We start from the raw sequence: 19,431 nt of genomic DNA on the forward strand, positions 1-19,431 counted from the left end.
TAATTATTAAATTTTGTATAACACGCCGGGCGAAATACTTAGCGGTATTTCGTCTGCCACTACGTTCAGTCGAGGTCGATTTTGCCTTTCATCCTTTCGGGGTCGATTAATTAACTACCAGTTGTTACACACTGGGGTCGATATAATTGACTTATTCCCTTCCCCCAAAATTTGAGACCAGCTTTATGTTGATATGAAGGCAGCGAGTTGGCAGAAATGTTAGCACGCTGGGCGAAATGCTTAGCGGTATTTCGTCTGTCTTTATGTTCTGAGTTCAAATTCCACCGACGTCGACTTTGCCTTTCATCCTTCCGGGGTCATTAAATTAAGTACCAGTGAAACACTGAAGTCGATGTGATCGACCACTCCCCTCCCCACAAATTCGAGGTCTTGTGCTTCCATTAATAAGGATTATTAAATTTCGTTGTAATGGAAGTTATGTCCCTTACACCAGGTTGTTTCCCCTTTACTGTACATTGCGGATATTAATAGTGACGGGCAAGACGCACCCCCGTCTAATGGACGGTGCTGAGTTGTCAAACATTGGAACCAAGTTTTCTCAAAACAACTTGTCCGACCGTCCCATAAGCTTCCCCTTTGAGAAACACTGATTTAACCTAAATTTGAGACACCAGCAAAAGAAGAAATAAAGATAGACTTTTTTCTATTCCAAAGAAAAACGATTTTATTCACACAATATGCAACCGAAGAGTTTAAAGTACCAGTAATGATAAGGCTGTTGACTAGGAGAACACAAACATGGTTTAAACAGTTCTTTTCATTAAAAAATAATTAGGCATGCCTTTATTTCAATAAAATTTTTGGTTTTGTTAAACGAAGTTAAGGCAAAAAAAAAAAACTTCTTGAGAAACCAAATAGTCTTTCCTTCCTTCATGCCAAGTTTGAAGAAAATATCTATTTTGCATCTTACTTTTTTGGTCTCTTAAATATACTGCATTTTGCGGCATTATTTCAAGCCAGCCGGCTTTTTTTGCGCAAACTGCACGTACATTTTTTTCGCGTAGTATCGATTGCAACAGCTGATGTATTTGGGCGTCAAATGCACGTTCCCACGGCTTTATCGATCGCATTCTCACCTGGAATCGATTTTTGTAATTTTTTTCAAGACTTATACACGCCCTGATACCATCGGTATTGACATATCAAATTTGAGCGCAATCGGATGGAGGATGCCCAAGATCGTAGAAGACACACGGATTTTATATAATAGATTAGTGCTGCGTTCTGAGTTTAAATTCTGCCGAGGTCGACTTTGCCTTTCATCTTTTCCGGATCGATAAATTAAGTACCAGTTGAGTACTAGGGTCTATGTAATTGACTTACCCTCTCCCAAAACATTTCAGGTCTTGTGCCTATAGCAGAAAGTGATTAGCTATCTATGAACAAAGCCGTTCCAGCTGTGACCATCACATCATTTGTCTTTTGAGGCACAACGTATTAGGTCGTCAAGTATGAAATTCGTAGAAAAGAAAAAAGTTTACTAACGTTTTATAAATACAAGGAATGGTTTTATTCATCAAAGTATACACCCATATTGTCAATACACTTTTATCATTTCAGCGGTAGCTTGTCCATCCCGGAACTGTAAAAGCTTGGCAATCTAGAGTCAATAGAATCTTGGAAGGCCTATTTTACAGCATTGTTGGGATTAAATTTTTTTCCACTCAAAAAGGTTATACAAATTCTGGAGGAAGTAGTAGTTAGTGGGAACAAGATCAGGTGAGTATGGTGGATGATGGAGAAATTCCAACACCAAATCCACTAGTTTCGCCAATGTCATTTTTGCGATGTGTGGTCTGGCGTTGTCTTGCAATCATCATCATCATTTAACGTCCGCTTTCCATGCTAGCATGGGTTGGACAATTTGACTGAGGTCTGGCGAACCAGACTCCAATCTGATCTGGCAGAGTTTCTCCAGCTGGATGCCCTTCCTAACGCCAACCACTCCGAGAGTGTAGTGGGTGATTTTACATGCCACCGGCACGAGGGCCAGTTTGGTGGTACTGGCAATGGCCATGCCCAAATGGTGCTTTTTACATACCACTTGCACAGGAGCCAGTCCAATAGGAATAGATCTGTTGACTAATCTAGGCTGTCATTTTGTAAATTTCTGCATCATTTGGTCCAGTTGGCTGCAGTATGCTTCAGCCGTAATTGATGAGCCAGGTTTAATGAAATCATAATGGATTGCACCTGCACCAGATCACCAAACACACACCATCAGCTTCTTTCGATGAATTTTGCTTTTTGGACTGTGTTTTGGTGGCTTATCTTTGTCCAACCATTGTGCTGAATGTTTAGAGTTGTTGTATTGGATACATTTCTCATCACATTGTAGGGCAGGTGTGAGAGGCTGGATCTGACTGGTATAAATACTAAAGAGTTAATCTTTCACTCTACCAGGGTTGACAAAATAAAGGACCAGTTAAACACAGAGGTTAATTCTATCAACTGCTTGTCCTCACCATGCTTAGGTCCATGTAGAAATCAAAATGGCGACAGGGTGGGGACACACACAGAAATAATAATAACACATGGCAAATTTTAAATACTTTATTATTTCAAGTTATAAGTAAAGGGAATTTGAAGGAGAATGAAGATCCACGAATTTCTTGATAGCTGCACTTGCAAAAGTTTCATTCTGGAAAAGGGGAAAAAAGAATATTAATCAAGAGAAAAATCTCAATAAAGAATTTAATGAAGAGGTTTTGGACTAGAAACATCAGAAACATATACAGAAGAGAAATGAAATGTTTACCTTGACTAATGGACATAAATTTTCAGCAATGAATTTACCGAGAGCTATTGAGTCAAGTACATCACCATCAACATCAAAAAATCAAATGGAAATTGTAGTTGTGATACCTGTGCCGGTGGCACGTAAAATGTACCATCCATACGTGGCCGATGCCAGTGCTGCCTTGACTGGCTTCTGTGCCAGTGGCACGTAAAAAGCACCAACTGATCGTGACTGTTGTCAGCCTCCCCTGGCACCCGTGCCAGTGGCATGTAAAAAGCACCAACCAACTGTGGCCGTTCCAGCCTCCCCTGGCACATAAAAAGCACCCACTACACTCATGGGGTGGTTGGCGTTAGGAAGGGCATCCAGCTGTAGAAACATTGCCAGATTAGACTGGAGCCTGGTGCAGCCTCCTGGCTTCCCAGACCCTGGTCGAACCGTCCAACCCATGCTATCATGGAAAACAGATGTTAAACGATGATGATGATGATAATAATCTTTTGACAATAAAAGAAACAACGCTTGTATAAACAATAAGGTTGTGTAAATGAAGAATCCTGCCATTGTTTGTGTCAATAAAAAAGACAAAATCAATTCTTACCTGAGTGATGGATACAAATTTATCAAGTTTGAGAAGAGGTGAAAACGCTTTGATTGTAGTGGAATCGATGTGTATAGACTCACAATAGCAGACAAATAACTGGGCAAGAATTCTAAAGATTTGGCAGTAGGTCAGAACTGGATGAAAAGAAAACAAGAAATAATATAGAATAGGAATTGGAAAAAAATTTAAGACTGTATTTATTCTGTACAACAAAATTAACAATAACAATATATATGTATCATCATCATCATCATTTAGCGTCCGCTTTCCATGCTAGCATGGGTTGGACGGTTCAACTGGGGTCTGTGAAGCCAGAAGGCTGCATCAGGCTCAGTCTGATCTGGCAGTGTTTCTACGGCTGGATGCCCTTCCTAACGCCAATATATATGTATATATATATATGCAGAGTGGGCCAAAAGTCATGCACAAAAAGTACGTTCAATATGCTCTGGAATAGTGAAAGACATGCTTCAATTTTACTAAAATTGAAAAATGATAATATAAATAAAACATCAAATGTTTTGGTGCATGACTTTTGGTCATGACACTGTCAGTGCTTGTGCCACTTAAAAAGCACTTAGTCCACTCATCTGAGTGTTTGGCGTTTGGAAGGGAAACCAGATGTAAAAATCCTGCCAAAATAGCCACAGAAGTCTGGTGCAGGCTTCTGCCTGGCCGGCTCTTGTCAAACCGTACCATACCTGCTAGCATGGAAGGTGGATGTTAAATGATGATGATGATGATGATGATATATATATATATAAATCGGTGAAATAATCTACTGAAAGTCACAAATTCAACTCATAAAGCCCACTACAACACTTTGGCTACAAATATATTAATCAAAAACGTAATATATTTTGCCTGAAGCCAAATACAGTAATAATTTTTTCTTTTCACTGAAAACGCACATGGTGGAAAAAAATCCACTGAAGTTAACTTAAGAAACATCTCCTGGAAAATAACCCCGTAAACCAGAAAATATCCAGACCACATCGTTGGATTAAGTATCACTTTCATCTTCTATTTCATATTTTGTTTATTATCCTATTTTTATCCCATTTAACTGAAGCCCACATCTCCGTTAAAGTTTACGATCGCCATTTTTGTTTACATTTAAATAACTGTCTCGAAGGCAGAAATTGGCTTCAGAATTAAATAACCCTTTCTTCACACTTTAAAATATATATATATTTTAATATATTTTCACTCATTTTCTTTCTTTTTCCACCTTCCTTCTCTCCCCGTCTGTGTATATGTGTATGTGTGTGCACGTGTATGTATGTGTGTGTGCGTGTATGTATATATGTATGCGTATATATGCATGGACGTGAACTTTCACGAACTTTATATAGATAACTAATCTTTCCCCTCTTTCAGATACTCCATCTTCTAATTAGCCTTAAGATTAAATAACGTTTAATACTGTTTAATATTGTTTAACATTGTTAATAATTTTTCAGATACTCTATCTTCTAATTAGCCTTAAGAATAAACAACGTTTTTTACCCACACTCTAATATCTTTCTAATTAGCCTTTTTACCCACATTTTAAATATTTGTTAATATATTTTCAGATACTCTATCCTCTAATTAGCCTTAAGATTAAATAACGTTTTTACCCACACTTTAATATTTTTTTTTGAATACTCTATCTTCTAATTAGCCTCAAGATTAAATAACGATTATTACCCACACTTTAATATAATTGTAATATTGTTAACATATTTTCAGATACTCTATCTCCTAATTAGCCTAAGATTAAATAACGTTTTTACCCACAAACTTTAATATTGTTAATATTAATAATACTCTATCCCATAATTAGCCTTAAGATTAAATATCTTCTTGTCTTCTCTCGAACATTATTAGATAGATAAACAAATAGACAGATCATCCAGCATGTCCAGAGCATGGAGACCTGACGAACTGGATTTATTCGTACGAGCATGGAAGTGCGCCGGCGGAGATAGCCCTAGCGAGGTGATTGCGGCTGCGCTGAAGAGCAAAGGCTACAAGAGGACAGCGGCTCAGATGGAGCGAAAGAGACGGGAATTCGTGCGCTCATATGCGCTTATACGGTCGCACATTGGCGCACTTGATGCCATCTTTGAGAACGAGCGGGGCAAAGATGACAAGAATGGAGACGATGAAAGAAGTCACCCCCACCTGGTGGATGCCCGGGAGGAGGTTTTGAATGAGAAACCTGCCCGGGAAGTGAACCCAGGTACAAGTTCTCCAACCGGCAGCAAAGGCCATGGAGACGGAGAACCCGGTGAAGAGGTAGAGGGAGGAGGAAGAACTAAAAGAAGGGCTGGTAGAGCTAAAGGAAAAGCTCAAGCAGGACCAAAGGGTGAAAAAACCAGGAATAGAAGTGGAACCGCAAAAGATGGAAACAAACAGCACACACGGGTGTGTAGGTTCTACCTGAGAGGTTCCTGCTGGCATAGAAAGGAAGGTGCAGGCTGCCGCTTTGCACATCGGGGACCCTGCCACAGAGACACGAGGAAGATGGACAAACCATCAACACAAGGAAAAGGGATGGACCACGCACCACTTGCCCCAAAGCGGAGGTACGCAGATGTTGTGCGTGCCACAAACCACCAACATGATGTTGTCGAAAGATTGTACAGCAGCTGACCTGGCTTCATCAAACCCAAGCCCGCAGGTGGGACTACCCACTAAATACCAGACCACCACCACAGCAAACAGACCCAGGATGGACACCACCGGCAACAACGTACACCTCACCTCGATGCTCCTACTGAACAGAGGACTGCAAACACTCAGTAACAGGACAAAAATCCCGTTCCTGAGAGATTTTGTTGCATGCAATCAAGCCTTATGCATAGCACTAACGGAAACGCACCTGAAACCGGATATAGCAGATGCGGAGTTACACATACCACAGTATGCTGTACTACGGACCGACAGGAAAGAAAGGAGTCATGGAGGTGTTGCTATGTACATCCGTGAGGACCTCACACCCCAGGTCCTCTTGTCATACTCAAACTCGGTGTGTGACACACTAATTTACATATTAGGCAACTTGATGTAGTTGTGTGTGCTACATATCGCCCTCCAGATGCCCCAAGCCATGTGGGCAAGTTTGAAGACTGCCTTATAAAAATAGAAAAAGTTCTAACCACATTAGAACAACACATAAGTGTACTTCTTATGGGAGACTTCAATCTGCCAAATGTCAGATGGCCCGAGGGCCTTTCTCTCCCAGGAATGACAAGATGTGAACGAGGACAGGCGAGGTCCCTCCTGAACCTCATCAACACCCTGTACATGGAGCAGGTAATACTCCAACCAACCAGGGCAGGTAACACACTGGATCTGCTTCACAAATGACATGGATCTCATCCATAATGTGAAAGTGACACCGACACTACTCTCGGATCACAACATGATAGAGCTGACCATGTACGGGCCAAAAGAGAGCAGCCTACAAGAAACCCCCAGAATCTTTCCAGCTTGAACTACCATAAGGCAAACTGGAAACAAATTGAGAAAGAGATCCTCAAACAAAACTGGCCTAAATGTCTCTCCTCGCCAGACATCGACGTGAAACTTCAACAATTCATGTCTGTAATGCAAGCCATATGCTACAAATGTGTCCCAGAGAGAAAGGCCACTGTACACAAGAACAAAATCCCCAGAGAGAGGAAAATTCTAATGAGACGGCGTACAAAATTTTCAAATCGCCTAAACAAACAGATTGAAAGCAGTGAAAAGTCCCCCTCTAAAAATAAATTGTTGGAAATCGAAAAATGTCTGCAACTCTCCCATGAAAAGGAAAGAGCAGACAAAGAAGCCTGGGCTATAGACAACATAAAATCTAACCCCAGAGCTTTCTACAGGTATGCCAAAGAAACAGCTACGGTGCACTGTAGAATAGGGCCACTCCTCGAAAAGGATGGCACACTTACAGGAAAACCAATGAGGGTAAGTGAAATACTGAATGAGCAATTCAAGAGTGTTTTCACTCCACCCCTTGGGCATCTCCAAATCACCAATCCAACTGACTTTTTTACCACTGCAGATATAAATCGGAGGCGGCGACGATAGATTACATCGATATAAAGGAAGACGATGTAATCATGGCTATAGATGAATGAAAACAGACTCAGCTACTGGCCCCGATGGATTCCCGGCAATCCTCCTAAAAGCATGTAAGAGAGTCCTAGCAAGACCACTGCAGTTCCTCTTTCAGAGCTTCCTTGCAGCTGGCAAACTTCCAAGAAAACTGAAGGAAGGTAAAATATGCCCCATTCATAAAGGAGGTAGCAGAGCGGAAGCCAAGAACTATAGACCTATCTCTCTGACCTCACACATCAGCAAGGTCATGGAACGAATAGTCAGAAGGAAGCTGATCACCTTCCTTGAAGAAAATGACTTGCTGCCCGACACCCAACATGGTTTCCGACCAAGGAGAAGCTGTTTAACTCAACTCCTACAACACTATGACTGGGTGCTGAAACGGCTGCTCAACCACTCAAATGTGGAAGTGATATATCTCGACTTTGCAAAGGCCTTTGATAAAGTCGATCATGGAATGATATGCCACAAACTGCGTGATCTCAACATAGTTGGAAAACTGGGAGAATGGCTTCATGACTTTCTGAAAGATAGAAGTCAGGTGGTAGTGGCCAATGGGGCCACTTCCATTAACACGCAAATAGTGAGCGGTGTTCCGCAGGGCACTGTTCTGGGACCACTACTGTTCATAATGGCCCTCTCAGACATGCCCTCAGCCACGCAGAGAGCCACGATCACAAGTTATGCAGATGATACAAAAGTTTCACAGGCAATACAGAACCTGAGGACACTAAACACCTGCAATGTGAGCTAGACAAATATACAAGTGGGCCGAAAAGAATAGCATGCAGTTCAATGCTGAAAAGTTTCAAGCTCTATACTATCAGCATGCAAAACTAAATGCAATACCCAATGAATACACTGGACCCGAGGAATAGCAATCCCAGAGGCACAATCAGTGCGTGACCTAGGTATTTACATGAGTGATGACGCGACCTTTCGCGTACATGTTGCTAAATTGGCAATGAAATATAGACGACTGCCGGATGGATCCTCAGAACCTTTAGAACAAGAGAACAAGAAACCATGATGGTCCTCTGGAGGACACTTGTCCTAAGCCACTTTGACTACTGCTCTCAGTTATGGTCACCATCCAGTGTCAAGTTGATCACAGAGCTCGAGGCGATCCAACGCAGCTACACGAAGAAGATAGCCTCTATGCAGAATGTAAGCTACTGGGAAAGACTCAAGAGATTAAAATTATATTCCCTGGAGCGTAGGCGGGAAAGATATGCCATAATATACATCTGGAAGATCCTGGAGGGAAGTGTCCTGAACTTTGGCATCGAGAGTTACGCAAATGCCAGAACTGGGCGCCACTGCGTGGTGCCTAGGACTCCAAACTTGCCATTAAGATGTAGGACAAGATTCTGTGATAGCCTGGGCTTCCGAGGCCCACAGCTCTTCAATATCCTCCCGAAGAACCTAAGAGACCTGCATGGGGTGGATACAGATGTCTTTAAAATGAAGCTGGATCTCTTCCTGTCAGGTGTCCCAGATGAACCAACTTCACGACAGGAGGGGCAGATGAGGGCAGCTGCATCGAACTCTCTCATGCACCAAATAGCAGTTGCTAGAAAGCCTTCATGAAGTGAAACCAAGTAGCAACACCAAATGGCGGTGCCCCAGCATGGCCACAGCTCATAAGCTGAAACTAGAATCAATCAATCAATCATATATATATATCATTATCGCTTAACGTTTGCCTTCTATGCTGGCATGAATATATATATATTAACAAACTAAGGAAAAAATTCCTTCAAAGGAGTATGTAAAACATTCAATTGACTGGTACATCGGTTGAACATCACATAAATAGGAGTACAATTCAAATTACAAGCAATAAATTAAATAGAGAGATATAATTGACAATCCAGAAATTTATTTATATTATAAAACAACATAATATAAGATAACATAAACAATTGTGAAAACATCAAAATGCCAACAATTTTCGTTTTTGGATTTGGTTTGCAAAGGTTCAAAACTAAACAAAAATTTCAGGAAAATAAAAATAAGAAATAAGAGGAAATTTTACCGGTGAGTGTGTTAAATTATAAGGTACAAAAAGTAAATGACTCTCCCCAGGCACAACAGAATATGCCAACAATTTGTTTTCACTTATATACATTTTTTGATATATAAACAATTCCCTTATATATATAAGTCTCTTCATAGGCCGAGTTTAACCCTTTGGCATTTAAATAGGCCATAGCCGGCCCAAAATATTCTACCTGTTTTACATTCAAACTGACTGGATCCAGCCTCCTACATTAATCCTACAATGCCATGCTAAAAATAAACAATAACATCATCAAAATCTCAAAGCTACAAGATAATGCCTGAGTTATTTAAATCAACATCAATAAATAAGCATTACACTTGAGAAAATAATCTGAATACTAAAGAGTTAAAGATAGATTCATAGTATATTATGTTATAATATAAATCAATTATTGGATTGTCAAATGTATCTTTCTATTTAATTTCATCGTTATACACACACACAAGATATAGATGAAAAGTAGTAAATAAAAGAATCCATTAAACTAACTTTGTGCTGAGAGAGAAGAAATAAGATTTGGTTGTTCAAGGTAAGGACAAGGCGGTCTCTGCAAACAGCATGTACTGGAACTTCTTAAAGTACGAAGAAATGGTACGGTTAATTGAGAAAGAGAGGCTTCAGTTCGGAAGTCACTGGCTGGCGCTGAAGTGAGAACAAACACTTCAGTGGAGTTCATCTGGAGAGAATCAAAGACCTGCAAAGAATTTCAGAAACAAGAAGCAACAATGAAAAATAGATTTTATGCAAGTTAAGTGGGTCAAAACCTATTTAGTCTTAGAAGTTAGCATTTGATGGGACGTGTTTATTTTGTTCTTTTGAAGGGCTGATTTCAGATCACAGCAGATTTATATAAAGGTAGGCTGAGAAGTTCATAATGAGTGATGTTAGAGGTGAGAAATCTTGTGTGCATTAATTCCAACTCTACTTATTAATAACCTAATTGTTTCTTCCCAGGTAAACTGACACCTGACTGTTCAAAGAAGACAGCAAAAGTAACTAGTAGTGACTTCTCTTGAAAATGGACAAAAAAATTTGGCATTGTGGTGTTATGAAGTACCTGTAGGAAAAAGGGTTAGCCCCCAAGGACTTTCATGCTGGCATGGCTGCTACATTAAGGGCCGATGTCCCACCTTTATCAATGGTGAAAAATTGGACAGCTGAATCAAAAAATCAATGAAAATTGTCGTTGTGATACCAGTACCAGTGGCACGTAAAAAGCATCAACTGATCGTGGCCGTTGCCAGCCTGCCCTGGCACCTGAGCCGGTGGCACATAAAAAGCACCCACTACACTCACGGAGTGGTTGGCATTAGGAAGGGCATCCAGCTGTAGAAACTCTGCCAGATCAGACTGGAGCCTGGTGCAGCCTCCTGGCTTTCCAGACCCCGGTCGAACTGTCCAACCCATGCTAGCATGGAAAACAGACGTTAAACGATGATGATGATGATGAATTTAGGAGGGGAAGGGAGAGTCTTGAAGATAACCCAGGGTCTGGACATCCTGCAACTGGCACCACTGATCATGTTCACCACATGGTGATGGATGAAAGCCAAAGCTATTGGCTCACCATGTAAGAGAGTTGAAAATGTTCTACACAGTGAACTTGGCATGATGGCTGCTGCTCGGTGGGTTCTGCGTCTTCAGACACGCGATCAAATATGCACCAGGTTAACACATTTGCTTTGGAACTACAAAGTCTTGGGTTTGATTGTACTTCATAGCATCTTGAAACAATGTCATTTTCTATAATCACAGATTAATCCAAATCATGTGAATGAAACTGGGGAAATGGAAACTGCATAGAAGCCCAGCAGATAGATTCTGTCTCTAAATTAAAAAAGTACAGTCTTGTCATACACACACTGTGTTATGTTGACATTGTCTGAGGATTACATTGTGGATACAAGTGTCTTACATATAGATGGAAACTGATCACCAATCAATCAACCAATCAAAATATATCATCATTATCATCATCGTTTAACGTCCGGCTTTCCATGCTGGCATGGGTTAGATGGTTTGACTGAGGACGGGTGAGCCAGCAGCTGCACCAGGCTCAATCAATATATACATATATATATATCACCGTCACCGTGACCAACCAGGCCATCAGATGTTGCTACACATCGCTGGTCACAATGCGCTTCACATTGTTTTCGCCTTCAAATGACGTCACCCCGCTGGCTAAGCGAGCAGGCCAACTGAAGAAAGAGTGAGAGAAAGTTGTGGCAAAAGAGTACAGCAGGGATCACCACCAACCCCTGCTGGAGCCTCGTGGAGCTTTTTAGGTGTTTTCTCTCAATAAACACTCACAACGCCCGGTCTGGGAATCGAAACTGCGATCCTACGACCGTGAGTCTGCTGCCCTAACCCCTGGGCCATTGCATCTCCATATATATATATATATACACATGTATATATATATATGTATATATATATATATATATATATATATATATATATATATAACTATGGTGAGTTTCTGACCAGTTCCAGTCTATAAATTTCATGCACAAATAATCGGTGAACCTGATACTATGGTACGAGACACTTGATCAAGCTGCCTTGAAATGGAATCACCCATGGAACATTGTGGTGATGAAACCAACTTCTAAACTAAACCATTATGGGCTGTACCCAAGCACATTTCTGGTGGTGTTTTGTCATCTGTTTTGTAAGGTCCAGCAACTTGGAGAACATGAAAAATAATTTTAAGTTGAGAGAGAGAGAGAGAGTGGGGGGGGGGGAGAAAGTGATAAAAGAAAGAAGGAAGGGATATGAGAAGACAAGACGGAATTGAACTGTCTACCTTGTGCACCCAGCAGAATGATTGCTCTGGTGATATTTCCTTTGTGCACTGAATAAACACAGCATCTTTCCCACAGAGATACACTTCAGCATTATGATCAAGTGTTGAATCATCAGTGGTCAAAGAGGTGGACAGCCATCCAGCAGGTTTGGGGCTTTCCTTTAACAAATACGCCTGGCAAAAACCTACAAAAATATGAAGAAATGATAAATAGTAATGGGCGCAAGACTATACATTTTGAGGTGTGTGTGTATGCGGGGTGGGGGTGGGCATATCGATTACCTATATATTGATCCTAGTAATTGAATGGTACTCAATTTACTGAACGTCTGCTCTCCATGCTGGCATGGGTTGGACAGGTTTGACTGAGGACTGGCAAACCAGGAGGCCACACAAGGCTACAATCTGTTCTGGCAAAGATTCTACAGCTGGATGCCCTTCCTAATGCCAACCACCCCAGCATCAACTACACTTGAATGGTGCTTTTTACGTTCCACCAGTGCTGGCATTGGCCACACTCAAATGGTGCTTTTTACATGCCAGCCAGGCGGCACTATTGGACTGGCATGTAAAAAAGCAGCCTGTCAGTATTTTCCAGGTGGTGCCAACTTGTAATAGTTGAAGAACAACATTGGTTGCTCCAATCTCACTTGGAAAACCTGTGGAAGCCCCCAGGATAAAATTTGTATTTCCATACCAAAACAATCATTTTTCGGTTGTTTTATGCTGTCATGGTTAAACAAGCAGTAACAATCTGAGTCAGTTCTTATTTGGAGTTGTTTGGTTTGTAAACACAACATTTGGCACCATTTCTATGGATGGATGCCATTCATATGGCCAACTTCTTTACAGAGCGTATTACTCTTTACTCTTTTACTTGTCTCAGTCATTTGACTGTGGCCATGCTGAAGCACCGCCTTTAGTCGAGCAAATTGATTCCAGGACTTATTTTTTGTAAGCCTAGTACTTATTCTATCGGTCTCTAATGCCGAACCACAAAGTTACGGGGACGTAAACACACCACCATTGGTTGTCAAGCGATGTTGGGGGGACAAACATAGACACACAAACATGTACATACACATACATATTTACGAAGGGGTTCTTTCAGTTTCCGCCTACCAAATCCACTCACAAGGCTTTGGTTGGCCCGAGGCTATAGTAGAAGACACTTGCCCAAGGTGCCATGCAGTGGGAATGAACCCGGAACCATGTGGTTGGTAAGCAAGCTACTTATCACACAGCCACTCCCGCGCCTATTGTGTGACGCTTACAGCACCTAGGTTTCCCAAGTGGTCACCCATCTAAATACTAAGTAGGCTCGACATTGCTTAACTCCGGTGATCAGACGAGAACCGGTGCTTTCAACGTGATATGGCCGTAAGCCATATTAACGTGTATTTTATCAAATCACCAGCACTGGCAAAGTTGTCGTGTCCTCGGTAAGACTAACAAGGCCCTCTCTACCTAATGTTGCCCCCATTCACTCACCAACCTCTTTACAGAATGAACTGGGTTTAAAATGACCACAAGATTACTCTACCTGATGCCACTTGACCAACAGAAATTATCAACAAAGAACATGGTAACTTGTTATCTTGGAGTTTTCGCTCTGCTGCTTCACACCACTGGACACTTGTTTTCCTACAAAAGAGAAGAGACATTGTGTGTGTTAGTGTGTGTGTGTCCCTGATGTCGACTTTGCCTTTCATCCTTTCGGGGTCGATTAAATAAGTACCAGTTATGCACTGGGGTCAATGTAATCGACTTAACCCACTTTGTCTGTCCTTGGTTGTCCCCTCTGTGTTTAGCTCCCTGTGGGCAATAAAGAAATATATATATATATGGTAGAAGAGTTCAGCAAAAATTTAGATTCAGATAAATATGGTACTTAAGTTGAGGCACCAGAATTTAGTATGGTATTATCCATAAAATTTCAAAATAAGCAACAAGGATATCCAGAAGTAACCTTGTAGAGCACGATGATGATGATGATGATGATGATATATATACCAGAGTAAACATATAAATATGAAACAAGGTGGATAAAATAGTACTCGAATACAGGAGGTAGAGTAATATGCTTTATCAATAAAGCTGCAAAGACATCACAAAAACTGTTACTCAGAGTTTCACGTTCCCATTTGTTGGAGAATGGGAATGTGAAACTCTGAGTAACAGACTTTGTGATGTCTTTGCAACTTCATTAATAAAGTAGTGGCTGTATAAATTCCCTCACCTGAAAAACAGAGGAGGGTTGCAAGAACGTCTAAATGTAAAATCTGTCACCAAAATCAAAACTTTTGTGTAAGCTTAAAGAAATGAATTAATAACTGGTTCACTTTTTATCGATGCCCAGAAAAATCTTTTCTACTATAAGCAGGTACTACTTGAGAACAGTGGTCCCAGTGCGCGCACTCGCGCCAGCTAGTCATGACTAGTCGATCCTTTGTGTCTTTGTGTTATTTTGTTTAAAAAAATGATTTACTTTGTGTTTTTGCGTTTTATTTACTTTGTTTTACAAAAATCATTTACTTAGTGTAAAAAAAAAAAATTTATTTTGTGTTTTATTTACTTTGCTAGGTAGTCGTTGTGGGATCGACTAGTCACGACTAGCTAGCGCGGATGCGCGACTAACCGAGTGCGCGCACCGGGACCACTGTTCTCGAGTAGTACCCTATAGGCACAAGGCCTGAAATTTGAGGGGAAAGGGATAGTCGAGTACATCGATCCCAGTGTTTCATTTGTCCTTAGCTTATCAGCTCTGAAAGGATGATAATAATGGGGAAAACCAAACCCAGCTGGATTTCAACTCGGAACATAAAGGGAGATAACCAAATAACACTATGTAACCCGGCAGTGATTCATCATTTAATATACACAACAATACAATCTCAAACTTGAGGTGGGGTGGGTGGGGAAAACTAAGTCTCTGAATGCTTTAATTATATAAAATAACGCAGTTTATGACGGACAATCTTTTATTGATTCAATTTTACATCATTTAACAATAAATCAGTTAATTACAGTTGATCTATTTTAATGAAACAGTTACTGTGTATCTTAATAGCTAGTAGGGACACGGTACTTCGTTTGCAACTCTAATACACAACCAAATTATTGGGTAGTCCTAGCTATGCTTACAAAATTGGTATCACAAGCGAACAGTGGTCCCGGTGCGCGCACTCGCGCTAGCTAGTCGTAAGTAGTCGATCCTACAACGACTTCCGCGTATGTTTGTATTTCAAGGCTGAATACATATCAAAGAAAATTAAATAATATTTTTCGAACAAAGTAAATAATTTTTTAAACTAAGTAAATAAATTATTTTTATAAACAAACTAAGGTTAGGGTTAAAAAGTCGTTGTAGAATCGACTAGCTAGCGCGGATGCGCGCACCGGGACCACTGTTCGCTAGTAGTACCTACAAAATTACCCCAGCTGTGATTATCCTATCTTTTTGCACATCCCACACTAAATATCTAGGACTACATTATTCAACATGTTTATCATTTTCTTTTTGAGATCGTAGGATGATCTGAAGTGTCAGTATCATTAATTTAGTTTAGTAAATAACATCAACAAGGCAGAGAATACACATCTACGTAGTTCTAATGATAATGAAAGAAACACCAATTTACCACGTTAAGTCTACTTCCTGCTCTTCATCTTCGTCGAAATCGTCGTCGTCGCCCGTCGCCCGGGAAAAAACTGGAAGAACTTCACCAAAGAATGTCGCCATGTTAAATGAGAGAAGGGACAATAAACAATTGACACCGCTTCCGGCGATTCTGCATAATGTAAGAGTTACTTCCCTTCCAATAGACAATGGGAGATAGTTACCAGGGTCGCTAAACCAGCTAGAAATAGCAGTGAAATTGCCCTCAAGCAACACCCTAACGTCTTAAAAAATAGAAGAGAAAAATGAATACACTGGATGATCTAGTCCCAAAGACATGTTGTATTTCCAAGGTGACCTTTCGAACTTTTAACGTGTAATATGACAGACAAAGCGAAACAAATTGCACTGCTTGGAAGTGATGATGATGGTGTTGGGGAGGGTGGATGGAAGGAAGTTATTCTCAAACCAGAGACCTGTGAATGGATTCCATAAAAGCACCTTGCGACCAGCTGGTAGAGTTAAACCGGGCAACGGATTAAGTTTGCAACCTAAGTAGAGAAGGACACGGTGGGATTTGATAGAACACAGGGAAATCCTTCGGTATTGGTAGACGATGTCATTCACCCACAGAATCTCCCCTCATGACATTGATAAAGTGCCTTAGTTGAAATAAAGGGTGAATGGCATCGTCTGCTTACACTGCCATTCTGGCGGCATTTCGTCAGTCTTTACGTTCTGAGTTCAAATTCCGCCGAGGTCAACTTTGCCTTTCATTTTTTCGGGGTCGATTAAATAAGTACCAGTTACGCACTGAGGTCGATGTAATCGACTTAATCCCTTTGTCTGTCCCTTCTATGTTTAGCCCCTTGAGGGCAATAAAGAAATATCGAAGGATCGCCGAACACAAAGTAATTCGTTTATTTTCTTACCAGAAAATGTCGAGTTGCACTAAATCAAGATCAAATGAGAATATCCCGCAAGAAATTTCTGTCAAATCTCCGGCTCTTTTACTGGAGGGGTTTTCTTTTTGTAGACCTCTACAAAAACTCCCTCTACGTTTAAAGTGTATTATTGGAAAATTAAATTGACTCCAGCACTATTTCACTGGTCCTTTCTTGAATCGGTCCAGAAAGACCAAAAGAAACTTGACTGACATGTGAATTCAGAACGTAAAGAAACAGTTACTAAATATCGTGGATGCTTTGGTCAATTCACTCCAACCGGAGTTTCCTTCGTGGTAGTAAGATGGGTAAAAATTCTGGAGAAATCTCAGATATCGTTGTTCCATTACTGTAACATTTCACAGATTTGACAGAGAAGTTCCTTGTGGGATATTCTCATTTAATCTTGATTTAGTACAACTCGACATTTTCTGGTAAGAAAATAAACGTCATTTTGATGGAAAAATTAAATGGCGATCTCCAGTGTGAGAAAATATCATTTTGGAATTAACAAAACATTCCTTATTTATCGCAATACCTTTAATTCTGGAATTAACGACAATGAAGTATCTTAGTATTATTATTGTCCTGAACGAGCTTATGGCTATCTTCAGAGGTAATTTCTGCCAATGTCTTTACACAGATGGTTTAGGAATCGTTTCAGTTGAATCAAGAGCAATGGATGAGGGGAGGTTGTTGTTGGTGGTGGTAGCAGAGGAAACGACGGCGGCGGCAGTGGTTTGCAGTGGTGGTGGTGGTGGTGGTTGGTGGTGGTGGTGGTGGTGCTGCTTGTTTAGCTCCAGCTCAGCTCTAACCAAATAGAATAAAGACGGTTGTGGAAATTTCCTTGCCTTTGTCACACTCTCCTTGGCACTACCTAGCACATGGTACCCCGGGTGACTGCCCGACTTGTCAGTACCTTGGGCCGGCCCTGCCGGCGTGGTAACGATTCTGCCAGCTAGCCATCTTAAACATGACTCGCATGAAATTACGGACATTACAATGGACTCTTTCGAGGGAGAGATTGGCAGAGTAAACTGTAGGTAAACGGGAAACCACTGCTGTTGTTAGGTATGAAAACTCAGGGATCTTCAGAGGTTCGTGATTGCTGACGCCTGTAAAACAAGCATGGCGCATGAAAAGAGAAGAGAGAGAAAATGATTTATATAGATGAAGAGAGACGAGAGAGAGAGAGAGAATGATATGTAAAGAGAACTGGAAGAGAGAGAGAGAGAGGGGGCGGGGGGATGAGGAGACAGGGGAGAGAGAAAGAGAGAAGATAATGTACATAGATACGACAGAACAGAATATAGAAATTAGGACAATTTGTAAGAAAAGTCATTCGAGCGAAGCTTTGATGAAACAGAGAAAAAATGGGATTAATAAACTACTGCGTCTATTGTGCTATTGCTGCTGCCGTTGTTGTTGTTGTTGTTTGCTCGATTTAAACGGAATCTAAAACATTCCAGCTGTTGCGGTCCAGTTTTCCTTCAGGCATAGTGTATCTAGGGCTACATCATTCTGTGTATCCTACATCCAATTTTAAAATCTTGTAATTTAAGGGAAATATGGCTGTTGTTTCTAGCAGGCAAACGACCACGTTAAGTTGATATTTGTTAAACTCACTGAAACCTCAAGAATTCTAATGACTCAGGCTATTACGTTTTTCTTCTTTTTTTTATTTGTTTCAGTCTTTTGATTGCGGCTATGCTGGAGCACCGCCTTCAGTCGAGCAAATCGCTCCCAGGACTTATTCTTTCTAACCCTAGTACTTATTCTATCGGTCTATTTTGTCGAACCGCTAAGTTACGGGGACGTAAACACATCAAGCGATGTTGGTGGGGGGAAGGGGACAAACACAGACACGCAAACACCCATATATATATATATATATATATATATATATATATATACAGATATACGACGGGCTTCTTTCAGTTTCCATCGACCAAATTCACTCACAAGGCTTTGGTCGGCCCGAGGATATAGTAGAAACACTTGCCTAAGGTGTCACGCAGTGGGACTGAACCCGGAATCATGTGGTTAGTAAGAAGCGAGCTACTTACAACACAGCTACTCCTGCGCATATATAGTGTGTGTGTGTGTGTGTGTAAGAATATTGTTAGAGATAGAAACACCCACAACTTCATGAACTCCAAACGATACTAACTCAACCAAGCCACACACACACACACACGCACACACACACACACACACACACACACACACACCACACACACACACACACACACACACACACACACACACACACACACATATATATATATATACAAATAAGAAAATGGAGAAACAAATTTAGTTTGTTCAACTTTCGGATATTAGAATGTTGAATTATTTATTTATTTAACAAAATGAGAACCTTAATAGCATACATATATATCTGATATATATATATATATATATATATATATATATATATATATATATATATATATATATATACTCTTTTACTCTTTTACTTGTTTCAGTCATTTGACTGCGGCCATGCTGGAGCACCACCTTTA

The 19,431-nt window shown here is 40.6% G+C and overlaps 1 protein-coding gene and 1 non-coding gene across 2 annotated transcripts; both read right to left on the bottom strand.

Annotated features, from left to right (window-relative positions):
* Nucleotides 1-2,559: 2,559 nt before the first annotated feature.
* Nucleotides 2,560-16,133, bottom strand: LOC115210897 (proteasome assembly chaperone 1). The gene is made up of 6 exons (XM_029779670.2): nt 15,985-16,133; nt 13,887-13,987; nt 12,344-12,528; nt 10,024-10,228; nt 3,363-3,499; nt 2,560-2,662 (listed from the first exon to the last, which is right to left on the bottom strand). Exons 1-6 carry the CDS (start codon nt 16,083-16,085, stop codon nt 2,588-2,590), a joined length of 804 nt encoding a protein of 267 aa, XP_029635530.1. The 5' UTR covers nt 16,086-16,133; the 3' UTR covers nt 2,560-2,587.
* Nucleotides 13,611-13,729, bottom strand: LOC115211221. Its single transcript, XR_003881542.1, has one exon. It is a non-coding gene; the product is annotated as a 5S ribosomal RNA (ribosomal RNA).
* Nucleotides 16,134-19,431: the final 3,298 nt, after the last annotated feature.

Source organism: Octopus sinensis, linkage group LG4, assembly GCF_006345805.1.
Source record: "Octopus sinensis linkage group LG4, ASM634580v1, whole genome shotgun sequence".
Taxonomy (NCBI): domain Eukaryota; kingdom Metazoa; phylum Mollusca; class Cephalopoda; order Octopoda; family Octopodidae; genus Octopus; species Octopus sinensis.